The following is an 18,110-nucleotide window of genomic DNA, read 5'->3' as shown; positions in this document are numbered from 1 at the left end:
ACAGAAGCAAGAAGCTGGAAATGTATACACACCTTTCATTTTCCTGTCAGTCTCTTTTAGCCTGTTCTGTTTTTCCCTACCCACCTGTTATTGCCATGTGCTTACAGCCTTTTTGTGTAGCGCTTCAATTTTTTTCTCTGTTTCATTCTCTTCACATATTCTGTCAGACTTTCTCAGCTCCATGCCCACTCCCACTTAGTCCCGCCCATGACAGTGTATACTGGTATTTTCTTTTCTATCCTCTTCTATTCCCAGACGAATTTTCTGTGCAGTAACTCTGGCCCTGACAGTGGATGATTAGATGGACAAGCTCTCACCATTTCCTTTTTCTTTGTCATACTTACCTCTGACAGGCAGAGTGTGGCAGTGACTCCGACCACTGTCACACCTACAGTATTCGATTCTGCTCCCTGAAAGCCTCAGCCAGGTCCCCCTGTATTGGTAAATTTCTGCAGATGAATTATCTGTGCAAATGGCTGTAATCGGAGAAAGGAAATCCTCTTTTAGTTCAGGGAAAAGACCTGGCTGAGCAAAAGGACTCCCTTCTATTTCCAGGAGAAAAGCATCTGTGATGGGAGCATCTGTCTAATGGGTTGCCCTTTTTCCTTCTCCGACCACAACGGTCCCATCTCTCTCGCTGCTGTGCTGCCAAATGTACTGTTCCACTATTGACTCGTCTCTCTTTCTTTCAAGAAGAGCAGAGGGAGGGGAAAACTTTGTTGTGGATGGTATTAATGCGCTGGTATTTTGCCTTCTGAGTCTCTCATCCACATAACCATGACCAAAAGCTCTCAGGCTCTGTTTCCTCAGCATGATTTGCATTCCCCTCCCATGTTCATAATGCTCCAGCTAACATGGTTTTAGTTAGCCTAGCTTACCTCTAGATCTGGCTCCTCGTTTGAAACGCATGTGTAAGCCCTGCAAGCAAAGAAGGTTAATTCTGTGAGTAACTGCTCTCTTAAAAAAGATGAGAGAACAAGTACCTTCAAAGAGTCAGTCCTTTTCTTAAGGGCATGTAAATCAGGAAGCTCTGAGGAATTGTCTGCCCTCTTGTCAGACAGTACAGTGAAAAGTGCCTCTAGTACCTCAGTATGGGTTCCTAAGAATTGTAAATCATTTTGTTCCACAGATTACCAGGTGATTGCTTGTCATCTGAGTGAGGTGAATTTGGGATATGCCGTACTCACATTGTGTGTGAAGTCATTATGTGTTCTTGGGGCGTTGCAAATGCTAACTAAAGCTTGCCAGCTTTCTGCTATTTGAAGGAGGTTCAAGCAAATAATTTCCAAGGTAGGTACAGTCAACAAGCAGTTACTTTTGCTCACTGACATGCAGTTTCCCCGTGAGACTTTGTAGCTTGATTATCTTTAAGAGACATGTCTCTTGCAGCCAGTTAAATGAAATATTTTGGATAAAGTTTAGTGGAGGAAACCAATTTAGAAAGCTTCTTTGATTAGGCCACAAGAGAAAGAAGATAAGAAGGAGGAAAGGTGGGATAGCAATTTTTTGAGAAAGGGAGTAAACGTTCTGGAATTGTGTAGCATTTACTCAAGCTGTGTGTGGTGTGAGGCTTAAAGTGAGGGGACAAGGGAACCACTGACGTGCAGTTTTAAGTGAGAATAGTGATGAAGATGATGACCATAGAAGACGGAAGGCTGGTTACAATGGAGTTCTTATTAACAGTGAAAGGTGACAGTGAACAGATACACCAAGAATACCCGGAGAAGACTTGTTTACTTGCAAGTCTTGAAATGAAAACGAGCCAGGATAACACATAACACATCCACAATGATAGACCACTTTGTAACATTTTTCTTCCTCTGGTTTGTAGTGAGCTAAGCAGATTCTCATTCTGTCTGATGCAGACAGCTGCAGCCAATGGCAAAGAAATGCTGCTGAAAATACAGGAAGATGGCAAGAGAATTATTTGATGCCTTAGCCTCTTACCTGGCACTGGACAGTCATGATTGCTCCTACCAGCACAAGGAGACATGGGAGCTTGCCTTCCATTCGGAGTGTTTTTCACATCAGCTCTAAAGATCAAATTATCTGTAGAGACAAAAGATAGGATGTTGAACAAAGGAAGTTTACAGTGTGAATGGAGTTCAAGGTGTAACTTTAAATGAAAGTTTTAAATGATGAGAATTCTTTTTATACATTTTTTCAACCCATCACTTCTCAGCTGTCTGGTCTAACTGTCCTGGTCTTCCTAGGGAAACTGCCAGGCTGGATCCAGATGTGCTTTTACTTGATAAACTTAGAAACTCGATAAGCTAAAGCACACTCATTTACATCTGGAGGAAACTGAGAGAGTGCTTCCTGGGGAATAATACAGAAGTAAATTCCAAGTACTTTTTCCCTAAATTGTAGGATGCCAACAGTAGTACCATGTGCACTATTAGAGAGATGGGCTTATCTGATGATGCAGTGTAATGGTGATTTAAATGCGTTAATTGAGATTCTGATTACTGACACCTACTTAAGAGATCTCTTGCAGAGGGTCTGCTGAAGGGTCAGTTTGTGTTAACTGTGGTTTAAGAGGATCTGCATTTCTTGTAGACTGCTACTTTGGGTGAGAGTGAAGATTCTCTCTTGTGTAGAGAATGTGTAGGCAAAATGACTTTGCTTGATGATAGGTGAGGACTTATTTTCAATATTTCTACCGATTCTTCCCAACTAAGCCTTTAGTTTTTACTAGTATCATACGCTTTTGCTAAAAAGGCAGAGTTATGGCAATGGTCTGGCAGGCTAGCTTTTTTTCTGATAGTCTCATTTATTTGTTGCAGCATCTTTCTGTATGTCCCTTCTATGCAGTCACAACTATACATTATTCCCTCTAATCTCTTCAGCAGCTTTACACTTCAAAGCCCTCTTCAATCCACCAAGAAGAGTTTCTGCTTTCTCCAAATCGATTTACATAGTCTGACTCGTCTATCAGTACTCTTGGGAGAGAACCTTCATTGATCCCTAGTGGAAGATTGTAAGGTGTCATGTAGATGTGGTACCATTGTGGGGTAGGTGCATCTGTAGGCTGTACCCTTCCTGAAAGTGATGAACTCTTGTCTGTCATAGGAAGAGATAACACATGGTAGTTCTAATCCTAAGGCTTTTCTGACCTTTGCTATAATCTGCCCATAGCTAAAACACAGACCTTAGGCCTCAGATGGGAGTTGATACTGTCAGGCAAAGAGGGATGGAACAAATAGAAGGATGAAAACGGGATGACAGTGACTTCTTTCATCTTCTTTCCCATGCAATTAAACCAAGGCACAAAGCTGTAATTGCTGCTACCGCAAGTCACAGTCCATAGAGTTTTGTGCTTCTGGAGAATTTAATTGCTGTTGCTGAAACTTCTTGCATCCCTGAGAATTTGTGGAACTCTGGAGTTCCCTCGGGATAGAGAAGGGAAAGACTACATTCTGTGTTCCTTACTTGCAGTACCTGGACCAGCTGGAGAATTGCTGTGGCTTGCGGGAAGAAGCTATTCTTATCTTGTTATCTGACATTGGTAAGTGGTGGCAGTACCTTCAGTTGTCTGAACTATGGAAACCCTTTTAGTCCTGAGTCCACTCTCCAGATATACAGTAGTGACCTTAGTGACTCCATTTCAGACTGACCTTTTATGATCTTGATCATTTCCCAAAAGTGTTGGGAGTCTGGGGAGGTTCTTGCCTACTGGAAGCTAGCCAGCATTACTACAGTTTACAGGAAGGATGTGAGGGAACATCCGGAGAGAGAACTCAATTTGTGTCCAGAGTTCTATGGTGCTGACTTTACCCCTGACACTCAGTGTTTCATTGTATGTTTGATTGTACAAGGTCTGATGTGAAAGCCATGCTTATTACTAGATAGAATAGATGAATCCTTACTGAGCTCATGCTAGGTACTGTTACTTAGCTCTAACAACTGGCTTTTTCTGTCTCAGCTTCTGCTCTCAGATACCTTCATGAGAACAGGATCATCCATAGAGACCTGAAGCCAGAGAACATTGTGCTGCAGCAAGGAGAGCAAAGGGTAAGCAGGAAGCAGTCGTCTCTACCTGCACAGACAAGTAAACTTACAAGGAACCTGCATGTGCTTCATGCAGTTACATGGTCCCTCTGCAAGAGCACTCAGCCCAGGATAACACCTGTCTCAGGTCACTGTCACATAGTATTCTGTGTGCAGCTGAGGTGAGACGTTGTATTAGACGTCTGTTAACACCTGACATTTTGACTTTCAACTATTAAGGAAAGAAGCAGACTGTACTGATTGACCAAAGATCGGAAGGAGCTAGAGGCGTAACTGCTAAGTGTGCTACAACACCTTCAAATTCATTGTGGTTTTAGAAATCTACAGTAGCCTCCCATTTCTGCTTCTATCTCTTCACTGGCACCTTTCCTGCATAGCTTTGAAGAGCCAGACCTTTTCTTTCTGCTGTATGATGTGCTTTTAACAGGACTTCAGTCTGGCATTCTTATTCTCTGTTGTGTGTTTCAGTTAATACACAAAATCATTGACCTTGGTTATGCTAAGGAGTTGGATCAGGGGAGCCTGTGCACATCCTTTGTTGGGACTCTGCAGTACTTGGTAAGAAAGGAATTCAGCTAGAAGAGCAGCTACTGCTTTCTAGTGGGATAGAATTAACTGTTACCAAGCTTTGGGCTGGGATTAGGTACTTGCACGGTATGGGGTGCGTTTGTGGTGCTGAAGCTAGCAAAGGTGACTGCTTTTTTGCTGACGCTGGGTTTTGCTGAGACTGGGTTTTGTGCTACCTGCATCTGTTATAAATAAGCAGGAGTGCCAGTAACCTATGCTACTCACTCCAGGAGGGTCTTAAAGCACTTGAGAGGCAGCGTTCAGTAATGTCTTTAATTATTTGTACAAATGTTAATGAGATGTTAAGGGACAGAGAAAGCTGAGAGCTTTCTGGCCAAAGCCATCTGGCTTTGTCTCATGCGTGTAAACTGTATCAGGCCCCAGAGCTGCTGGAACAGCAGAAGTATAGGGTGACAGTGGATTCCTGGAGCTTTGGCACGCTTGCCTTTGAGTGCATTACAGGCTTCCGACCATTCCTACCCAACTGGCAGCCAGTGCAATGGTGAGTGAACCGTGGCTGGGTGGTAAGTGGGCATGATGTGACTTTCCTGTTTACAGGAAGCAGAAGTGTGGTCCCTTGATTCTGAGGATAATATCCCCATGTTTCTTGCCCTTTTGGAAAGTGACCCCTTTCACGGGGGCTTGACTCACCTGAGCAAGTTCAGCATTCCTGATCCTTGCTCTATGGGATAAGGGCTGACTCCCGCAGGGCAGGTAACAGAAACCAAAGTGGCATCTGTATTATATGTCAAGAGTAGCTTTCAAGAGCCTACTAGCATGCAGGCTGGGAAAGGCGGGCAATTTTTTCACCATTGTACTCGCTTACATTAGGCATACAAAAGTGCATCAGAAGAGTGAGCTGGATATTGTTGTTTCAGAAGACTTATCCGGAGAAGTCAAGTTTTCTAGCAGTTTGCCCTGCCCCAACAATCTAAACAGGTGAGTACTAAAAATTGCTGTGCTGAGATAAACTGATTCTTCTGCAAAAGGACCAAGTTTGTGTTGTATGCCTTACTGTGTTAATCTGTGAATACACTGAGTGCGTGACACAGGCAGTACTACTGTCACTTGTCAGACTTGTGTAGTCTTGGTTTCTGCCTTCTAAACACTGCGTTTGTGATGGGGAGAGGTGGAGTGCTGGAGGGAGAAGGAGGGGGGCAGTTTTGTCAGTCCTCCCACACAGAACAGGCCGTATCGTTACTGCCAATGAACTTTTACCTTTTCTGATCTGGTTTTTGTTGCTCAGTGTTTTGTCTGGGAGGCTGGAGAAATGGCCGCAACTCATGTTAATGTGGCACCCACGTCAGAGAGGTACAGATCCTACCTATGGACCCAATGGGTGTTTCAAAGCATTGGATGACATTTTGAACTTGAAGGTAAGCAATATGTCTGTATTAGCCTAAAAAGTTTTCCAGAGAGCAGTTTCCTGAGCCTCTGAATCCTGGACTTAGGAGGAAGAGTGAGGCAGAAACTCATAGAACTGTCTCCTGATCGTTAGTGACAGGTGCTTTCCTCTTGCTTCTTTGAGGACAAATACTCCCTGAGCTTGTTGGGAGTAGCGAATAGCTTCTGTGCATGCTTGGTTCCATATTCTGATAGAGGATTCTACAGGTATTTAACTGCCATGTGGCCTCTCTTCCACTTGATGGAGGACAAGAACTTTGCCATAATGTTAGGAAGTAGCTGTAAAGTGACTTCTTGATTCTGCCAAGTGCTTTGAAGAGTTTCTTGGTGGTCATTTTTTCGGTCCCTCAATCTCTGCTCTAAGATGACCAATGTATCTTCAGCCTTTCTCATGCCATGCTACTCTTCTGGTAGGTGCTTCACGCTTTGAACATGGTTACGGGAACTGTGCACACCTACCCTGTGACAGAGGAAGAGACTCTGCAGAGTGTGAAGGCCAGGATTCAGTCAGATACAGGAATTCCAGAACAGGACCAGGAACTAGTGCAGGAAGCAGGACTTGAATTGTTTTCTCAGAAGTTGGTCACTAAACATACAGCTGATGGCAAGGTGAGTCTCGGTATTCCCTTTCTTAAGTTTGAGTGAATCAGAAGTCACTGCACTCGCTTTGGGATCACAGCACTCCCTGCTGTTGTGGCATGCTTTTGTCATGGTAACCTCACAGACCTAACAGCCACTGTAGCGTAGGCAGCCTGTTGCCTTTGGTGCTCTGTGTTTGTTTGAGGAGGACTCTTCTGTTTGTGGTGTTGCCAAGGCTTGCTCTTCCCAAGAAAACCTGGTTGGGTCTTTTGTCTTGTGCAGGGGAATGATACTGCAGCAGCAGACACAGACCTTCTCTTCCTCTTTGATAACAAGAAAGTTTCCTGAGGCTCAGGTGGCCTTGCGTCCTCATCCAGAAAGTGTTGGCTGCATCCGTAAGGACTCCTCTGGCATGAATATGAAGGGCGGGCCGGGGTCAGTGTTGAGAGGGGCGTCTGTGTTTTGTGGTCTGTATCATGCACAAAGAGTAGAGGGAGCTTTTGCGTATTGGGACTGAAGAAGCAGTAAAATGGACTGTCATTCATTCAGTTTATCAGAATAACTAAAAAAGGGAGGTGTTTGATTTTGACATGCTAGGGGAGCTGCACAGGGGTTATCCAGCTCTAGGCTTTGCAGGCAGTAACATGCCCCTCAAAGGAGCAATGTTTTGGTCTGGTTTGTGATAACACAGTATTCCTGCTTCACGCTGATATGTACATTTCCCTTTCTCCCACCTCCTCTGTTTTCAGTTCAGGATCCAAAGAAGAATCTCCACTTTTTCCAGTTGCGGGAAGTGTGGGGTCAGATCTGGCAGACGATGCGGATGCTGAAAGAGGACTGTAATCGGCTTCAGCAGGGGCAGCGAGCAGCCATGTACGGTGGCCGTTTCTCCACAGTACTTATCTCTGTCTTTGTGCGCTGGTGGAAGGGAAGACAGAAATGGGACCCTGTTGGAATGGGGAAGCCTGTGATTGGAGCTGTATGCAATTCATGAAAAGTGGAGAGTTAGCCCTTTGGCACAACTGCATTTGTCCTCAGCGCTATCTCAAGTATCTGTTTTGGATGTAAATGAAAGCCTGGTGGATTTCTACTTTCAGAGGCTAATAGGACCTTCTTGTCCTTGCAGGATGAATCTGTTGCGTTACAATAGTGCCCTCTGGAAGATGAAGAATTCTATGGCCTCCCTTTCTCAGCAGCTGGAAGCAAAGCTGGACTTCTTTAAAACAAGCATCCAAATTGACCTGGAAAAGTATAAAGAGCAGATTGAGTTTGGAGTTAGTGAGTATAGCATCTGGCAAACGGGTCTTTTCATGACTCTTCTCCTCACAAAAACACCTGCCTCCTTCTCTGTGAACCTGAGAAAGCCAGTCACCCTTCTTTGATTCCTGTAGCTTCTGAGAAGCTGCTGTTTGCCTGGAAAGAGATGGAGCAAGCTGTGGAACTTTGTGGGTGGGTATGTTTCTAAATCTAACTGCTAGTCATAAAGAGGTTTGTTTTTGTTATCTCTCCCCTCCTCCCCCTTTAGCTTCATTGTCCCTGCCTTAAATAGAAGCCCCTTGTATCTGCCCTGATGTCAGATTTCACATTGCCTTGGTTTGTGTGGCACAATTTTTGTCCATTATTAGTACTACATGAAGCTCATTCTGTTGTAAGGCTTAGGGGGAAATGGGAGATCTTGGCGAAGCCCCAGAAACGTCTTGGAATTTCCTTGAATTGAAACGACTCGTTTGTCTTTGGCCAAGGCTGCTGTTTGCATCTTGTTGGTTTGTTTAGAAATAAGAATGAGAAAGGAAGAACCAATGTGAGTGTGAGTGGTAGTGTCTCTAGGTATGAGACTGTTGTGTTGCTTATGTTCTACCCTGCTTTCAGGAAGATGATGTGGAGCAGGTAGTGAAGAGGATGATGGCCCTGCAGACAGACATCGTGGACCTGCAGAGAAGCCCGCTAGGTCGTAAACAAGGAGGAACACTGGAGGATTTGTGAGTTGAACTACCTTGAGCTTCAGATGCAGGAGTGTTTCTGGCTAAGCTTACTCACTAGAGGACAGTGAAAGGGCTGTTTCTTCCACCCAAATTGTGGGGGACTGGGAGCACTTTAACACTAAAGATGTTTTTTGACTCATCTGTCATTGTTCTGAAATGGCAGACAGGTATAGAAAAGATTTGAGTTCTCAAACTATTTGTTCCATGTTTTGGTTCTTTGGAAATCCTTTTCTTTCCTGCTTTTTTCTTCTAGAGAAGAACAAGCCAGAGAGCTGTACCGAAGACTCAGAGAGAAGCCAAGAGGTAAAAGACGCTTTAGCTCAAGGTCAGCTTGCTTTGTGTGTAACTTTGGAGATGTAGTAACGATCATTGAGAAAACTATCTGACTTCTAGGCCTGCCCAGACACTAGCAGCACATGGGCTCTCCTGGATTGCCTTTTCTCGAGAGGGAAGTCAGGGAGTCAGTTTCACACTAGGCCAGCCTTCCTTTCTTGGTGCTTTGTGAGCTGTTCTCGAAACTCCTCTGGAGCTCTTCTCAGAGCAGGCTGTTGCCATAAGCAACAAACAACCTTTCTGGGTAGAAAGGATGAAAGACACAACTGTTCCTTTGATACAGTCCCAACTCTCCTTTTCAAGTTCTTTAAATTTTGAAGAAGGTGGCTAAAATTCAGTGTAATTCATCCCACTCAAACTCGCATATCCTGAACTTTGGCTGTTTCAGGATTAAAGCAGTAGTGGAAATGAGCCGCTAAGAATCTTCTCACTCTGTCCTATAAACCGACCTTTCTGTGTAATATTGGCTCTCATTCCGGATCAGAGGACAGGCGGTGACAGCCAGGAAATAGTACGACTGCTTCTACAGGCAATCCAGACCTCTGAAAAAAAAGTTTGAGTCATTTATGCTCAGCTCAGGTGAGCTTTGTACATTTTATTCAGAGTTGAGAGAAGGTATTTTCTCTTCCAGCAAGAGAAGGTTTAAAACTCATTGCATATGACTCTTGAGATCTTGCAGTGTTAACAGAAAATAATTAACTTCAGAACTGTTCTCCTACTGCAGTGGCCCATGTGTGATCTGATTAGTTTTTATTTTTTTAATAGTAAAACTGTAGTTTGAAAACAGAAGGCATTGGAATTGTTCCCCAGAGTGGAGAAAGTGATGAATCTGATGAGTGAAGATGAGGAAACAGTTGTTAGGCTTCAGGAGAAATGACAGAAGGAACTGTGGAACTTGCTGAAAATTGCTTGTGTAAGTAAAATAAGAACTCCCCTTTAACCTGAGAATATGGTTTGTAGCACAGGCTACTGAAACAATAGTAAATTGAGTGTATCCTATGGTTCTTTTCTTTCTTTTGAATCAGTATGAAAGCCAAGTTCCAGGTTGTCTCATATTCCCGGCTGCTGAAAACTAGTGGGAACAATTACACTCTGAATATTCTGTGTTTTCTTCAGAGTAAAGTGCGTGGTCCTGTTACTGGCAGTCCAGAGAGCGTGAACACATCCCGTCTTGGTAGCTCAGGTCAACTGCTGCTGCAAGTCCCTTCTGGAACATTCAATTTATCAGAATCTGTAAGAAAAAGGTGAGGCAAAGTCTGGAGTTCTTCGGCTGCTAATGCCACCACTACAAAGCTAGGCTTCCTGCTTTGTGAAATAATGGCACACAGGGTTTCTCATATTTTACGCTTTGTGTTCAGCTTGCATTGTCAGCAGCCTTAGTTTACTTGGTAGTTAAGACTTGCTGGGGCTTTCAGATCTTCCGTATGAAAACTGGGTATCATGCATGGCTTCACTTCCCCCAGCCTCAGTAACAAAAGTGGTTTTTTGGTTTTCTTCCTTTAATCTGAGATGGTTGGGCTCACTTGGAAGTACACTGCCAGCAAGAACTGATGAAGTATTGTCATGTAAGGTCACAGTAGCTGAGCTGTGTCATTGAGACTGCTGCATGCGTAGTTCCGGCTTGCTTAATTGAACTGGGTTACCACTTGGAATGAAAGACCTTGGTTTGTTTTTTTGCCTGTTGCCCCATCCTTAAGTTTATAGGCTTCTCAGCTTTTCCTCTAGCAGCAGTGTTTCCACCTAATAAGAACCCAATTCCATCTTGGAATACATTTCCTTTCCCCCATTTGGTAAATCAGGGGCTGCCACCAACTTTTCAAGTTGCAGTATGAATTACAAGCCTATGTCCTGACTAACTTCAGTGTTCTGCAGCGTATCTGCCAGAAGTATTTCTTAATGATAGAGGCAGCATCTCTTTAAACTGCCACAGAAATTAATAGTGTAATAATTGCCCCTTTCAGTGAGGAGCTGCTGCTGGAATCTCGGGAACTTTGTAGCCAACTAGAAAATGTGATGCATGACACAATGAAGGATCAAGAGCAGAGTTTCTTGGTAATGTATTCACTCTTCTGTAAATGGACTAAGGAAGTGCCTGGCTTCGAAGTTCTGAATGTGCAACTTTGCCACCACTAACACAGCTAAATGAAATCTGCATTTTACTCATGGCCAGGGGGGAGAGTAGGAGATGCACAGAGATAGGAAGCACCGGTTCCCTCATAATCTGCGCCTGACATATTCTGCTTGCCAAAACTGGGAGCCACATGCTGGGAACTTGCTGCGCTAAACAGTAAAGGATGGGGCAAAGCACTTGGCTGTTGTACAAAACTACTGCAAAACTGCACACAAATTTGGGATGAGCGGGTGTCAGGGATCCTTAATTTAACAATGCAGAATATTGAAGAGAGAGTAAAATACTGGAGAGTGCAAGTAGGTTGTTTCCTTGACAGCAGTCACGTGGCTCATCATGAAATTGACCAACTTGTTCCCAGTAAATTTTTTATACCTCTTAACACACTTTACCTTTATTTTAGAAAAAGCTCAACTGTAGCCTGGTGTTGAATTTCATTTATTCTTTTGCCTCTAGACTGGAGCTGGCTGCAGCTTCAGGTAGAAGAAACAAACAATCCAGAACAAACCCAGATGTAGAATCACTCTGGTTGCCTCTGAAGCCATGCTGCTTTGGGAAGCCAACTGTGAAAAGCTGCTGCCTCTGAGAAGGGAATATCAGCTGCCTTCTACTGTCACCAACTGCTTATGTGATACATATGGCTTAGCTTTTAGTATCCACTTCTCAGACACTTTCACAAAGATACATTAGGGAATGCCTGTTCTAACTGCTTGGAGAATGTTCTTAATTGTGCCTTAAGACAGCAGATCTCTGTCCTGATACGTCTTCCCTTGGGCATCGCCTGTGGCTGTTTTGCTGCATTTTAGGCTTTCTAATGAACAATGGACAAAGTATACCCAGTCACTGGTAGATGTCACCTTCCTAATGAACTGTGAACTTAATTGCTTAACTTTGCTGATTTGCACTTTTTTTCTTTAAGTGTAATGGTTGTACTTACCTAATACTTGTTTCCTGTATGGGAACGAAATTATCTAAAACATGTAAACTTTTGGTTTGCTCTTTTTGATGCGCTCAATAACACTATAATGGAAAAAACTGCTTTCACTGTGCAGGTCTCTAAAACGTGAGAGGTGTAAGAATGTTAGCCTGGAAACCAAAGAAGGAAATCTTCAGTGTACAGGTATCGTGTAACAAAGCATTTGCAGATTATCTATTAACCATGCTTAAAGTTGCATGAAAAGATGAAAAAAAGACCAAAAAACCCAGCTGGATGGAACCTTGGTGAGAGTCAACACACACCAACCTTGTGTTCTGACTGTGACCAATTTATTTCATTCTGTTCTAACCCCAAATTTCCACTACAACACAGAGACCTCCTTTTATAAAAGGCTGTGAAGTATAGGACATGCAAAATGCAATACAATAATAGGGAGAGGTTGGATTTTCTTTTGGTTTTTTTGGAACAGATTTAAAATACAGGAAACTGAAATGTGGCACAAACATCACAACTTCCATGCATGCCTTCAAGTGTCTTCCTTTGTTGTGCTGGCACACTCTGGACTTCAGCAGTGGGTTAAAGTCATTCTTGGGCAGAGTAGAAAGTTCACACTTCTTCAAATTTCCGAGTAATATTAAGGCTGAAATGCACCGGGTACACTTTTCCTTCATCTTCCAGAGCACCACCAGTTGTTTTACTTAAAGCTGTGTTAGGCTTCCAGCTCAAATCCCAGCCCAATTTTGTGACCTCCAGCACTGAAATTCTTGCCATCAATCAAGCCTGAGAGGGTCAGCTTTACACCTACAAAAGCAAGTCACGAGAACCATCATGCACTGACATCCCAGTACAGTGCTCTTCCTCAGGTCCTTGACCTCACTAATGTGGCTTAGTTGCCACAGGAACTTGCATACATAGACATCCTTTAGTTCTCTGAGTCTGCGTAGACTTCTAGCTCCTTTGTTCATCTAGTCTGTTCTTAAGATGACAGTGAATTAAACCATAGTGTAGTACTTAACACCATTTGCTGCTACCAGTGAGAACTGCGTACCAGGTCGAAGGGCATGAGTGTAACCAATTCCAATGAGGCTGGCATTGTTCACTTTAGCCTATAAAAAAAAAATCACAGTATTTATAAACTGTGTAAGTATTCATACAGAAGAATCTCAGTCCCCTGAGAAGGTGGCCTATGCATTAACACTCTTGAGCTACTTGGAGACCAACCTCTCTTAGAAGCATGTTCCAATCTTTTCCTTTTCTCGGGAGTTTTCAGCTTAAGCAAATGGTGCGAATTCTGCCTTCAGAGAATGCCATGCTGTTTTTCACTGCCTCGTCTATTATGTCTTTATATCTTTTAAAGAGCTACTTACTGCAGTCCCTCAGAGCCTGTCTTGTTCACATCACTCAGGAGTGATTTTCTTTTTTCTTCTAATGAGCAAGAAATACATGAATATGCAATCCCCTTTTTGCATTACTAAGTTTTGAGCTCTTAACAACAGTATTTCTCATTTTCAATTTTGGTTCAGTGGTCCTGGAACTAATTGTTGTTTTGAAACATAAATGCTTGCTACTTCAGTTCTTGGTCTTAAAACACACACGTCAGCTAACTTTCAATGGTTAACTTACTGTTAGGAGAAGGCTGTAAGCTCAGGTAAACTTCCACCATTGTAATTATAATATGGTTTTACATTATGGATTTAAGAATTAAAAGGACACTTTCATTGTCTTTTAAAAGACATTTTTCAGCACAGTAGCATGCTATTCCAAGCACACTAGTCAGACTATTTCACTATGGACAAAATTATATTTAAGATTTCTTTTCCTCCATAAGTTCACAAGTACGATGTGTGAGGTCCCAGTTTAAATTTGTACCACAACAGAAGCCACAGTTCGCAATCTACCATACTTCCTCAGTAACTAGTTCAAGCAACTGCTTCATTACAAATTTTCAGTATTTAGGGGAGCTTGAAATACTCATTTCTGTAACAAAATTCTTACCACAACGAAAGTCTTCTCATCCATTTGGTACTTTCCAGCAATACCAAAACGTGTGTTGTTACTGCCAGCAGTCCATGCAAGATTGACTGATGTCTCAACCTTATTAGTAACCTTCTGATAAACAGACCCACCAAACTCAGTGCTGTCATTCCTGTTTGTAATAGATGCAAGTGTGTCAGGCCTTGCTTTGTTTAGTAACTCTTAAGATTAACCCTTCCCCACAATGATTTGACATTATCTCCTAAAATGAACCAAGAGATCCAATACTTCCCTGAACCCAGGCTCACTACTTCCTAGCTGGAGCTGGCAGACTCCTGCTCCTATTTTTTTTTGCACAAAGCATGTTTTGCTTGCAGAACGGAACAAGACTTGCCAGAGACCTACAGTTTAAGGTTCTGACAAAAAAAACCAAACCAAACAAGCCAAAAACAAAACCAACCCACCCAGATAACCTGGTTGCTTGTCTCAAATAAGCCAGTGTGCAGTAACACATAAAGGAGACTTCAGTTATGAGAATAAGACTGAAAACAATGCTGTTGCATTATAATTGTTTAAATACACCATCTTCAGAGCGTCTCAGGCCACCTGAATGCCAAGATTAGGGCTATGCAGTGATGACAGCTGGAAACAAACACAATGCCATGCATGCCTTTCTCCTTCATCGTGGGCATTTCTGAGGGAGAAAGTTTCTGTCTGGAGAGTGTGATTGATAACTGGCTAGCTGCAAAAGGTCACGTAGACATGAGGGAGCTTTGCTGAGCACACAGGCACTCTCATGAGAACCAGCAAGGCAGCAAGCTTCGCATGTCCTTGAGCACAGCTGGGATACGATAACAAGACCTTGTAGCTGAAAGATATGAGGGAGAAGCACGGTAAAACAAAAACTTACTCAAACTATGTAACCACAAAGAAATGTAGAAAGAGGCGTAGCTGACTTTTAGTCTGAGCACCAATCCTGAGCTTAACTTTTGAAATATGCATGAGCTTATTAGTGTTATTATAAAAGCATTGTATGAATTATCAATAAACGAGATTTGCCGATCACTCATATTGAGTGCCACATTTCTCCCGCCACGGATTTCCCACAAGAACAGACCTTCCAGTTCTTAAAATCTTCTTAGTAGGAGGTGTGATGGTGCACTTTGACTAAATTGTGGTCAATTCTGTCTCCTAATAGCTGGCATCTTCAGATTCTACTGGAGGTGTTGTGAATGTCTTTTCAAGAGTTGAGAAGGAAAGTGTCTTTTAAGGATTCTGATCTTCCAGTGTGATGCGTAGATACCAGTCAACATGTAGACTGATGACAGGCACAGACAGTATTCTTGGCAATTGCTTAGAAAATAAACAAAACATCAGGCAGTAGAATAATCCTGTCAACAAGGAGGATAACAGTAACTTTTCCAAGGCACAAATGTCAATGTCACTTTCAGTTACATTGCAGGAAAAAATGGTAAAAGAAATGGGTGTGACCCAGAGTTCCCACAGCCAAGAGGATATGTGAGTACCAGTTTGGCTGAAATGACTGTTGCTTGTCATTCCCCAGTGACAGTTTGGAGAAGTCATCACAGGCTCTTTTAATTTGTGAATACTGATGTGTATAAGTCAGGTGTCGGTATATGTATTTTCACATCCTTTTTTTTGCTTTTTCCATTGTGCTGCAGGTAATCTCAGAACAGCAGTGGCTGTGCTGAAGCAATATAAATAATAATCTCTGATTTTTTCCAATGATGTTTGATTGCCAAGTGATATCCTCAGCAAAGTTGGTCAGACCCTCTCAGTCCTACTCCTTGTAGCTTCTGAGTACTGAGATTGTGGAAGGCCTTACTGAAGCTGACAGAAGTAATTTTCATTGCCTTCAGTGACTTTTAAATTGGGCTGGAAGTGCTGGTTGGTCTCAAAAATACTTTGTGAGCTTTGATCTAATGAGTGGAGACCAGTGGTAAATCAAAATGGAAGGAAGAGCTTTGTGGGCAAAATGCAGTACAGGTTAATTTGCTTTTTCAAATTCTAACTTATTTAAATTTTACATCAGAAGTTGTGGAGGTCTAAATCCCTACTACCACCTTAAGGTATCTCTGCCTCATCATTGCTTAAGACACTGACTGAATGCACATAGTTTTTTAAAGCCTTTAGTCATGTAATATTGGTAGATAGTGCTTCATTTAGTCAAGAATGACCCGATACAGTTATCTATCATTTACATTAGCAATGTTGAACCGACAGTAAATTCAATTAATTCTTCAATTTTATGCTCTTAATATTTAAAAACCTAAATCCACTTTAAAATCAATTTGCATTATTTTGAGGATGGGATTCTTAATGTTAAGCTCCTATTAAATCCGCATTTTCTCTACTCTAAGGTTGCTTTGAATTTTTTTGTCATGTTTTTGTGGAATGTTGGTCTTAAGCAGTTTTTGTGGGTTTGTCTGTGACTTAAGGAGCTCTCTATTGGATACTGATCTATGCAGTTGAAATAGAACACTGGAAAAACATGATTTATAACAAGTGTTCTCATAGCAGACCAGGAGGTTGGGTTGATATTTCTTCTTCTTCCATCAAGGAACACCCATGGCTGTGGGCTATAATTTATAACAGTGTTGCTTTGACCGGTTTTGGTTACTGTGGGCTTGTTTTCAGGAATGATGAGTATGTAGTTATCCCATCTTGAAAGAAATACATAGCACATGTGCTTATTTGGATTAATTAGTATGGTTTTATATCACAGTTGATAGAAAGCTGGAAGAAAAGCCCAAGAGTAAAGGAATAAAGGAGGCAAACCAAACAACTGAGGGTTGTGACTGTGGTTAAAGTCCCTTATGAATTCTGAGTGCTCCAGCACCGGTTTTCTGTGAGTCACTCTTTGAAGCTGCCCCATCATTTTGTTATATATATTCCAATATATGTCAGTCCTGTCAGACCCTAGAGAGAACACTTGCAGTGAGTAATTTCAGGTCTGAGTGCCACAAGCAGGCTGCTGAGAAAGTTGGCCCAGCCTTTTTTGTTCTTGGTGTTTCTGATGGTTTGAGCTGCAAGTTCACTCAGCTGAGCTGCTTTGTGCTCCAGCTCTGTTTCTTTAGTGATGCTGCAATACTTGCTGCACGGCAACTCAATTGGAAAACAAAGAAATTAATGATACAGACAGAAGATCTGTTCCCAAAGCAGGGTGAAATTCTGGTGGAAGGGCTTCTGCTGCTTGAATTTTAAACACTGTGCTGTGAAACCTCTCACGTCATCTGTGGGTTAGTGGTTGTATCACCTGGGATAGTCCATCCAGGCCCTGTTGATGCAAACGTGCTTTTCACTGGTGCTGCTCCCTATTTTGGAAAATATCTGAAAATAAGGTGTGAGCAAGTACTGAAAATTTCAATTTTTGCTCCTATTTACCCACTTGCCTGCTGTTTTAATTTTGAAGTAGGGTGTCAGATAGAATCTGTCTAATGGCAGCGGTGTAAATAGCATGCCTTCAGTTCCAAACTGAAACCCCTTGCAATCAGCAGATGTCCCAGCTCAAGGAAAATGGGTTGCAAGCCCAAAACATTCACTTTCCCTGCCTCATTTCTTATGGTCTTACCAAGGAAATAGCCAGACTTGGATTGTGCTTACTCTTTGCAATGAAGAAGTTGTTAATGCTGCGTTTTCATGCTCCCATCGTCGCTGTACTCCAAATGTCTGTTCTGTGGAATGGGCAGGATTAGGCTGTTTAAGACAAAGCCACTCCACATTTACAGTGCCTGTAAGGTCCATAGTAAGAGCCCTAAATAGAAGTATCATTTCCAAGATGCCTTCTATTTTACAAGCAGCCAATCAGAAAATGAAACCCTGGGTTGAATTGTAGTCTTCCTGAAGGAAGTGTCAAAGCCTAACAAGGGAGCTTGACCCAGCTTTGTACTTGTTGTTCAGTGAAATTAACTTTAATTGTTAATGAATCCAAACACTGTTAATGAATCCAGTACTACTACTTTACTGAAAAAAGCTGCAATTACTGGACAATCCCCTGATTTTCAGCTGCTGTAAATCACTCTATCTTCACAGAATGGAGAGGGGCACTTCATTTAACAACACTGAAGAATTAAGACAGGGAAATGGCATAAAAATCAGAAAGGATCTTAGGATTATAATCAGGGGAAACAGAGTAAAGAAAAACATGTAAAGTTGGGCGTTGCTTCTGTGTGAA

The 18,110-nt window shown here is 42.4% G+C and overlaps 1 protein-coding gene across 4 annotated transcripts; it reads left to right on the top strand.

The window, feature by feature from the left end:
• The first annotated feature begins 7,695 nt into the window (after positions 1–7,695).
• On the top strand, positions 7,696–15,701 carry LOC136304298 (inhibitor of nuclear factor kappa-B kinase subunit beta-like). Of its 4 annotated transcripts, none has more exons than XM_066207936.1 (9): positions 7,696–7,839; positions 7,953–8,014; positions 8,431–8,540; positions 8,797–8,846; positions 9,361–9,455; positions 9,642–9,789; positions 9,993–10,120; positions 10,838–10,928; positions 11,461–15,701. In XM_066207936.1, the coding sequence occupies exons 1-5, from the start codon at positions 7,725–7,727 to the stop codon at positions 9,372–9,374; spliced, it is 351 nt and encodes a 116-aa protein (XP_066064033.1). In that variant the 5' UTR covers positions 7,696–7,724; the 3' UTR covers positions 9,375–9,455; positions 9,642–9,789; positions 9,993–10,120; positions 10,838–10,928; positions 11,461–15,701. The 4 variants fall into 4 exon arrangements, 3 of the variants coding, with proteins under 3 accessions (XP_066064033.1, XP_066064032.1, XP_066064034.1); XM_066207935.1 differs by having other exon boundaries at positions 9,265–9,455; XM_066207937.1 differs by lacking the exon at positions 9,361–9,455.
• Positions 15,702–18,110: the final 2,409 nt, after the last annotated feature.

Source organism: Chamaea fasciata, unplaced genomic scaffold (assembly GCF_029207755.1).
Source record: "Chamaea fasciata isolate MVZ Bird 193981 ecotype frontalis unplaced genomic scaffold, bChaFas1.0.hap1 SCAF_68, whole genome shotgun sequence".
In the NCBI taxonomy this organism is placed as follows: Eukaryota; Metazoa; Chordata; class Aves; order Passeriformes; family Sylviidae; genus Chamaea; species Chamaea fasciata.
This window is presented reverse-complemented; position numbering and strand designations above follow the sequence as displayed.

Coding starts and splice junctions, on each gene's coding strand:
- LOC136304298 (XM_066207936.1), top strand. CDS start 7,725: ATGAAGAATTCTATGGCCTCCCTTTCTCAGCAGCTGGAAGCAAAGCTG. Junction 8,015..8,430: donor CTGTGGAACTTTGTGGGTGG/GTATGTTTCTAA, acceptor CCCTGCTTTCAG/GAAGATGATGTGGAGCAGGT. Junction 8,541..8,796: donor GGAGGAACACTGGAGGATTT/GTGAGTTGAACT, acceptor TTTTTCTTCTAG/AGAAGAACAAGCCAGAGAGC.